This window comes from Pundamilia nyererei, unplaced genomic scaffold, assembly GCF_000239375.1.
Source record: "Pundamilia nyererei isolate P.nyererei 1_Seehausen unplaced genomic scaffold, PunNye1.0 scaffold00073, whole genome shotgun sequence".
NCBI lineage: Eukaryota > Metazoa > Chordata > Actinopteri > Cichliformes > Cichlidae > Pundamilia > Pundamilia nyererei.
The window spans coordinates 2,388,827-2,398,268 of record NW_005187474.1 but is presented as its reverse complement, the minus strand read 5'-3'; the positions used below and the strand labels follow the sequence as shown (position 1 = coordinate 2,398,268).

General features: G+C 39.2%; 1 protein-coding gene across 2 annotated transcripts in view; it reads left to right on the top strand.

Moving 5' to 3' along the window:
- The window catches only part of prim2 (DNA primase subunit 2), a 24,024-nt gene extending 15,919 nt beyond the window's left edge, over window positions 1-8,105 (top strand). For both annotated transcript variants that reach the window (XM_005737132.1, XM_005737131.1), the window contains exons 11-14: window positions 2,057-2,183; window positions 2,369-2,451; window positions 5,342-5,410; window positions 7,625-8,105. In XM_005737132.1, the coding sequence (XP_005737189.1) occupies window positions 2,057-2,183; window positions 2,369-2,451; window positions 5,342-5,410; window positions 7,625-7,852 (507 nt within the window). In that variant the 3' untranslated portion in view covers window positions 7,853-8,105. The remainder of the gene's footprint in view (window positions 1-2,056; window positions 2,184-2,368; window positions 2,452-5,341; window positions 5,411-7,624) is intronic.
- Window positions 8,106-9,442: the final 1,337 nt, after the last annotated feature.

The window sequence follows — 9,442 nt, the reverse complement described above, 5'->3', positions numbered from 1 at the left end:
TGAATGACCTTTTTAAAAAGCGATCAATGTCTTCTTTTCTGCAACATCAAACTACTGAACTCGTGTGCTGCTCCTGCATTTTATAGTCACTCACCTTTATGTTGTCGTTTTTTGGTGTGAAAAGGCCCGTTGTGCAGATTGAAAGGGAAATGCATTATAATGGTATTTAACATGAGAGGGATTGGAGCTATAAGCACATCAGTCACTATGGGCTGAGCCTAAGAAGCCATGCCAAGTTTACACACGCGCACACACACACTCTCACTCACTCTTAAGTAATCCCTTTTGATTGTGACCTAATTCAGGATTTTGTGAATGTGCTGTAGAGTGTGGGGGGATGTTATAGTGATGTAGTCCCATGAGCCAAGATATGCATAAGAGCAGCTTTGGCTCAACTCCATTGAACGCATCTTTTGTAAATTTGCTCAGTTTGGGGGTCAGCTGTATCGGGGTATATCCAGGATTATCTGAAGTGTAGGTTGAGGCAAAACAAAAACATAAAAAAACACATTTAGAGGGGTTTCATTCACACGCCAGGTTGTGCTTTACCTCAGCTTTGCTGGGACAAATGACTGTTTAGTATGGTTTTTGAGGCTTTGTGTCACTCTTAGCCTAGAAATTATTGTTTTTTAAATTCCAGGTAACATCTTGAATATGCTGTAACACTTGTGGAGTTCCCGTGCTTTGTTTTAATAGAGTAAGGGAGTCTTAAATCAGGAAAAGATCTCTTATATTTATTATTTGATTTATCGTACTTAAAGAAGGTTTTACAAGTTTTTAAATTGCCACTGCAGCTTGGCACATTAGTAAGTTTGCAGGGTTTTATTGCAACATTAATGTGTTATGATGGGTGCAGTCATGTTGATTGTGTTCTGCCACTGTCAGAGCGCCCTCCCTGTATTTTACAGTCTGATTTTTAAAGGCACGGTCACTGCGATGCATTTTAATGACTGCACAGAATTACTGTGCAATAAAAAGTTCACTGCAAAGATTGTGTAAAATGACCCCCATCAAAAAGTATAACCAGCTAGAAGATGATGAGAAGGATTTCAGAGGTCTGTAATACAGTTCATATGTGTCCTTGACTTTGATCTCCTACTTTTAGGGCAGATCAGGTAAAGGGTTTTCAAGATATCAAACCAGGATTTGCATAGTTCTGCTGCCTTTAAGCCGTTGAACTGTTGAATAAGATATAACAAGACCTGGCTTTATCTGAGTGTAAATTCAGTCTGACTGTACACTTGATGGTTAGTACTAATGCAAAGCTGTAGTATAAATGAAAATATTCATGTTTATGCAGGGCAAAAAACACGATCATTTTTATTGTCAAGAAATCTATCACTATTTTTTTTTTTAAGTCTATAAAATATAAAGAGTAGTAATTACAGTCCATGTATTCAGCATATCCATCCCATAATATCATCAATTTTCTTAATTTGCTTTCCAGTTTGGGATCATAGGGGGCCTGTCCCAGCTGTCACTGAGCGAAAGGCAGGGTACTACTCTGGGCAGGTCAAAGCTAAAACGACTGGCATGTTGAGCATGTCACCTTCAATAGGTTGAATCCAAAACGCCTGTTACACAATGAACGGCAACGGCAGACATTCACACAAACAACTGCTGTACTGAAATATAAAATGCTTGCTTTACATACAGTAAACTCATTAGAGCAGTTTATAGGATTGAACTGCTCATCTGAGTGTGAGCTGCACATTGAGGATTACAAAAGTGCTGTGTACATTAAACTGTGTTCTGGGGCCTTGTTTTGTTGAATTTAAAATCGACTTCATATTGAATTGAGTCCTTCTACAGGGCAGTGGGCAAAAGTTCTGAGAAAGATGGCCATATTACAGCATCCGTGGTTCAACTATCTCGAGTGTGGCGACACCTCTACAGCAGGTTCTCTCTAATAGCTCTATATTTCATTGAGGAAAACACCCTGTCAAAACTGACATGATGTATGACAATGACTCTTTTCACCCTTACCTTGTCCCTCTTACACTCTCATCCTCACTAATGCCTTTCGCTTCCTCTCTCCTTCTCTCCCTTTCTGTAGTTTGACAAAGCATATGCCTACAGCATCCGCCACATGTTTGGCAAAGAAGGAAAGCGAACAGACTACACCCCCTACAGTTGCATGAAGGTGATTTTATCAAACCCACCCAGCCAAGGAGACCATCATGGTGAGTTGACGGCTGTTGGAAGAAGTGGTTGGTTTGGAAACAGTAACACATTTGTGTTCGCTAAATCTTTGCAAATCTGCAGTTATAGTTTAATGTGCTTTCATGCTCCTTTATTTTCTTCCAACTGTTGAAATTCTTTATTTGCATTTTTTCCCTTTAAATAAAATCCCGCCTTATCTTTGTAGGATGTCCATTCCGTCACAGCGACCCGGAGCTGCTGAAGCAGAAGCTTCAAGTGTACAAAGTGTCTCCCAGTGGAATCAATCAGGTGGGTGCCATCTGTCCACAGTCGGTTTGTCAAATGGTTGAACAGCCCTCTAGCCACAATTCCCTTCTCTGACTGGGGACAGCATGTGGGTTATGTTTCTTCTTCAGTCTCACAAAACTCAGCCAGCAATCTTATTGGATTTATAAAAACTGTCAAAGAAATAATTTAGAAACCACCAAATAATACTCATGTTAGTAGCCAATGGCAGTTTGTCTTAAATATTGTAAATGCCCCCTGCAGAATAGAGCTTCTTTTGTTTTTATTTATATAAAGGAAACAAAACATTAATCAAAAAATTGTTGAAAAACAAATTACAACATTGTATAAAAATTACAATCATCAACTCAAATACTTGGTTCTAATTGAACAGAAATTTCTATGAACTTGTAAGAACTGTGTAGGACATGAATCAGTCTGTGTCAGATCCTGAATTTGAAATTTCCACTGAAGTCACGGGTAAGAGACAAGTGGAACCAAGATCTAGGCCATTTGCTTTTTGAAGTTTGCAAAGACTGCTAAATTTTGCCAGTGGTAGTTCACTCTTTGCAACATATTACGCTGTTCTAAACAGATTTTTCAGGTTTATTTTTAGTATGTTATTTGCAATTGGTGTTTGTTCTGGGAAAGATATTGCAGACTGAGCAATAATGCATTTCTTGCATTTCTCATGGGTTCTAATGGGGGTTCTGGGTTCTGTTTGTACAGTTATGTTTTTTTTATGTTGCCATAGTGACGGGTGACGCCCTCTCGCTGCGACGGTGTGTCCTTCCGGGGTCAGAGGACGCCCTGTGTGTTGTTGTTGTTGTTGCTGTGCGGTTGCCGCGCTGAGCACTTAGCTAGCGGCAGTGTTCATCTGCAGATGTGCTCCCTGGCTAGCTCACGGGAAGCAAGACCAAACAACACCTCTGTCTCCTCCTTGTCTGAGCTCGCCACAATATTAAACATATCAGGTCCCCATAAGGAGAATCATGTGCTAACGGCTGTCTAAATGACTCGGGTAAAGTTTGTAGCATGCATGCTTGTTGTTTTCGTCTGCTTCCACTTGTCTTTGCACTAGGATGATGTCGGCGTAAATGTGCAGTCATATTCGTTGTGTTCCCACTAGTGCTGTCAGGTTAATCTCGTTGAAATGACGTTAACGCCACAACACGGCAAATCTCCGTTAACGAGCTACCCCTGATCGCCCCGTGCGTAGGGCTAGACGGCCAACACGTTAACGAGCTAACTGCGCTAACACACTAGTTCCCACCCATGTAATTGAGCATTGCGTGGCTCATCCAACATACTGTTTTACTTTAGTCCATGACGCGCTTACCTTCAGGGTCATACGTCACATGAAAACCAAAATAATTCCAAACGCCAAATCTGAATGAGGGTGGGGGAGGTTCAATTTGCCATGTTGCAAAGAGAGCTTAACTTCTGTCTCGCTAGCTTGCCCTGCGCTCTTCCTTCTGACAATGCTGTCTGTGTTGAACGCTCAGTGGATCTGCGCTCGACAGTGCAGCCTAGGCGGAGTAGTCGAACGCAGATTCACTGAGCGCTCAACACAGACAGCATCGTCAGAAGGAAAGTTGATAAAATAAATTACAAATTTTGTATTGTTCGATACATATGCGTACCGAACCGAAAGCACTGTATCGAACGGTTCAATATCGATACGAGTATCGTTGCACATTATCACCTTTTTTGTCACACATCTGATCGGGACAAGCTAATGCCATGTGGTACAGCTTTGATTTGGAGCAGTTTTACACAGAAAGATCAGTACAGGTAAATACAACTACATATACATATTTTGAGTTTTACTGATAATAAACAGTCTTCTAAAAATTGCTGAACCCTTTCAGCGGGGAGATGGTGTGCAGATTGCTTACAAAAAAAGGTGAAAAACTAATATACAAGTCAATAATTTATGGCAATCTGTGCAGCATTTGTAGAGACGTTTGGGTATATATTCACACATGAGGTTTTGTGAATATAAAAGAGATTTATTTCTGAGAGACCAAAAAGGTAAAGATAACTAAGGCTGTAATAGTATCACGAAATGTCTTGTGAATCTAAGACGTTGTTCTATAATCCCAGAGGAACCTTCAGAAATAAACCTCACAAAATAAAAGCCTTACCATAATAACACAGCTTGTATTGTTCCTATATTATCCATCATTTGTGTGCATTTTAGCAAATGCTCCTCATATTCCACTAAGCAAACTAAAGCTCTGATAAAAACGGCAAAGTCTGACTGAAACGGTGCGTAGCTCGACACTGATCTAACCCCAGCCTCAGTGTTTAGCATGCTGGTGGCAGTTTCATGCTGGAGGCAGCCTTCAGGAATCTGGGGAATAATGAAGGAACTAATTTCAGGCAGACTCCTCAGAAGTGTCTCTCTCCTAGTGAGTACTGATAACTTGGGATTTTTCTTTTTTCAGCAGGTCACTCACCCCGAGTATGCAGTCTCACTGCACACTACAGTGGCTTTATTACCAGAACGTTGCCGTTCAGTAAAAAGTTGGGCTGCAGGCTGGGTGTTCACCCTCTCCCTTTTCCGCTTTGTAGAGCTTCAGAAGGCAAAAAAAAAATAAAAATCCCCCAAAATTGAGATCTGTAATCATTGCCACTGGTTATTCTCCAAAGAGCTGACCCAGGGCATGAATATTTAGATTAGCCTAAATATGTATGTGATCTGTTTTTATTAGGTTTGAAGAGATTTTTTGAAGGATGTATTCACTTCTGTCATGATGATTTACTAAAAAAAAGAAATGTATAAAGTCATTTTAAATAGAGGGCTGGGGAAGCAAAAATTGGCAACAGTATTCTCTGTAGAGTTGCTGTATCAGTATCTAAGGTGTAGAAGTTTAACCTCAATTTTTGTGAACTGTGCCTTTTGTTGCAGATCCTGGAGCTGGTTAAAGGAATGCACTACCAGCTGGCATGCCAGAAATACTTTGAGCTGACACACAATGTAAGTGGAGTCATTTGATGCAGGGAGTAAGCAGGGGTACCTGTGTCAGAGGCAGGGGTTTGGTCCTTGCATCTCATGCATGAAGGCTCAGGAGAGCCCCAAAACTGTCATCCCATCCATCATTAGCAGTCTGTCACAGCCGCTTAATTTTCATAGGTTTATTATAGCATTCCAATCTATTTTGCCCCCCTGTGGATGCTTATTTAATTTAAGCTGTTTTATGTGCGTGAGTCATCATCCTGTTCAGTCAGCAAAGCTAGGACTGAAAGTGACAACACATTTTCTTGTTACTGCAGATTGTTCAGGTCATTCAGCTGGAGTTTGCACACATGGATGCACTGCATTTACACAGCTTCTGGTGTAGTGTGAATGGACAGTAGAGGTTAGTTCATTCATTCTAATGACCAGCAGGGGGCAACGCCTCTGGCTTCAGGAACAAGTCAAACTTTACATCTAATCCTACCTTAATAAACACTTTAATACTGAGTTTATCCTCTTAAGCACATCTTTACATATACTTATATTACACTAAGATTAACAGCAAGGTATGAGTCAGGATGTGGCAGCTTCACGTTTGACATTTGACTCTGTGCGTAATGAGAAGATCCAGGCCTCACATGAGGCCTAAAACCACTAGCTCACAAACCAACAGGTGATTGTGTTCAGTTTCAAAAGGAAGGCATCACTACAATTAATGCTGATAGGGGAAAATGACACATTGCACTTTTAGTAAGGTAACTATTTAGTGTTATTACAAGTTCCTATCCTTATTTAAATGGACTCAATGTATACAAATGTACACTACATGAATTTAGATAGATTTTTAAAATTCAGTCTTTCTGTCAGTGATTTATATCTCTTCACTCTACTAAAGCAGTATAAACGAAACAATGGTCTGCTGGGTTTGGGATGTGAATCCCTGTGTGTATTGCTGAGTACATTAATAGTACATCTAGTAGTACAATTCAGCATGGTCTTAATTTAAACCATAGATCCATTAGCCTGTGTTTATCATATTACATGTCAATCTTAAATCTGTAGATTTCCAGGACTTTACATTCATATCTTCTTTTTAAAAAATAATGTCAATTATTTTTATTTCAATATGCATTAGAACTCTAATTTACTCTAATTTGCTAAAGATTGACTTACTTAGTCTATTTTGTGCCTTATCTTTTTGCTGCTCATTATAGGAAGATTTTTACATATTGAAAATCTTACCACTTGAAACAGTTACTACTGGTAAAATATATCTTTGCTGTCATTATTATCCGTATAATTAAGTAGTGCAACAAAATTTGATTCACTGATATAAACTGTGCTGGTGTTGAACATCTGCTCTGATGTTCCTTTTGTGGGGAATATTCCCGGGGCTATTTGGGTTGTTTATTGTTTTTTATTTAGAATTTGTGGGTCATTTGTTTAGTTAAAGTCATTACATGTACATTTATTTTCTCCAGGCAAACAAATAATAAAATAACAAACAGTATGTTTTGCAGTCATGTGTAAAATAAATTTATTTGCCTCACATGGCAATATACAGACTGAATGCACATTTTAAATTTTTATCATCCCAACAACAACAAAAATGTTAGGAGCTGACGGACTAGCATTTAGGTCTACTACTTGCAGATACCTTAAAATACTATTAAAAGGAAGGCCGGCACTCTAGTGGTTCAATAGGTACGAATAGCCAGTGAAATATCTCCTTGGTAACTGAAGATGCTGACACGCTGTTTGGGTATTTTAAATCATTTACTTTTTCCACAATGAAATGTTTTGAAAACATCAATCAAATTACCTAATTATTTAAAAAAATCACAGAAAAGGTCACAGAAAGAGAATTTGTATTCCATCCACTAATTGATTAATGGGTTTTTTACTCATCATGAATGATTTTGACATTTTTATTTCCTGAAAGGCCATTTCATCTTTTCACTGTGCTCCGATAGAATAGTTAGCAGGTGACTTTGGGCACTAATGTGGCTGTGAAAGCCTCCTGTCCTCATTAGTAAATCGTTAGTAAATTAGTAAACCATTGCACATCCCCCTTACTGACAGAGATGCTAAATGACTGTCTTATAAAAGGTGACATTTTATTGAATCAGTCAATCATTGCCCTAGCAACCTGCCACTTTTGTGAAAACTAAACCTGCTGTTCTTACTATCTCCTGACCTTCCTTCTCCTGTGGTTTCTCTTTTTCTTATTAACAGATTGAAGACTCATCTTTCTCACTCAATCACCCTAACCAGTACTTTCTGGAGAGCCAGAAACTTCTGGGTGGAGGCAAGGACATAAAGAGAGAGATGGATGCTCCGCAGAGGTCACAGGAAAACTCCGCCTCCAAAGGATCAACCGGAACTCAAGAGGTGGCAGCAAACACCTCCCAACATTTGGCCGAGATGACAGAAGATTTGGAATCTTTCTTTCAAGAGGCCTGATTCTCAAATGTTTAAATACACATACAAATAATTCTGTATCTCTGGACATGCTCTGAATTCTGCTGAATCTTACAAATTCCCTAAACTGTTGTATTAAGTATTAAAGTTGAAAATCTGTCTTTCAGTCTTTTAATTCCAGCATAGCAGACTTTGGGAGAAAAAGTGAAGAAAATTAAAGGAGTGCACCACAGTGCTCATGGAAAGGAAAAATAGAAAGATTATGACCAAAAATAACATTAAAAAAATCTATAATTGAAACAGTAAGCTTTTGTATTTTGTCTAAAAATGTTTTTTTTCTATTTTCTTTATTGCGGGTTTTGATTCGACCTTTCAAAAATTCACACAGACGTTTCTTTTTTTCCGCTGTATGATATTCTTTGCTCACATGTCCGTGATCCTGCATTTATTTCTGCCTAACCATGCGTTAAAACTGCTCTCTTGGTTTGTTTTCCTTCTTTGTTTTTACTCTGGTCTGAACTCAGATGGCTTATATTCTCAGTGCACAGTATTTTGGCAGAGACATGGTTTGGGGGGTGATGACTAGAACATTTCCCAGCTGTCTCAAAAACAATGTCATTGTATTTGCTGGCAGCAGTATGGATGAATGGTGGCAGGAGGGCGGATGAAAATAAACAATTTCCACACTTGTATTATGCTGCCTTGGAATATTGCCTCCTAGTGCACAATGCAATTTATTCAAAGCATACGTGGTCAAGAGATATTTCCTCACTTTCCTCTTGAGCCTCAGTTCAATAATTTGTTTAAAAAATAAAAAGGTGGCTGTCTAAAAGTCTTAACCTTTTTGTGCTGCTGTGGAATTAGCAACACAGACTCCTCCAATCTCAGTTCTTTAGGAGGTACAGTTTTGTGCTCTTATCTCCCCTCATACTATGCACTTTACCAGACTGCTAACTTTGGATCCAATTAGAGGGACAGCAGTGTTAGTTTATGAATGTAAATGCATTTTTCAGGAGGCTGGAGGAAACATTTGGGTCATTTTGTGGAAACCTCAATCTGTAATTTAATCATAGATGAATTTAAGCCAAATGTCCCTGATGATGACCAAAACATAATAATTTGTACCATTAATGCACATTTCTGTTTCACGACTTCCTCTGGCATATGCAAAGCATCCTGCATCAGTGTCTCTCACTTTAAACATCAGAGCGCCCGAGCTGCACATGGCTGGAATTAAATTAGGTCTTAAAATCCAAGCATGGTGCTTGACATGGAGAGGATTTATTCAGTGTAATAAGGCAACTGGATAACAGTGCACAGCCGGGCTGCTGTCAGCAAGAGACCCTTGATGTTTAATATTTGGTGGAGCATGACTACATCTGACAAAGCTGGCACTTTCTTAGACTGTGGGCAGGCACTTGACTAGGACTGTTTATCTCCTTCAAATGGATTTACAATCATTAGTCATGAACTTGCTTTCGTTGTGTGATTTCTTCTCTTCCTGTAGTCATTACATGGACCAGGGGTGTACTGTGGGGATGGTGCATTACGCAAAGGGTGAGAAACATAATCCAAGACGTAATCGCAGCATTTGTTTCAGAAGCCTCATATGGAAAGTGACGTCCATGCCTT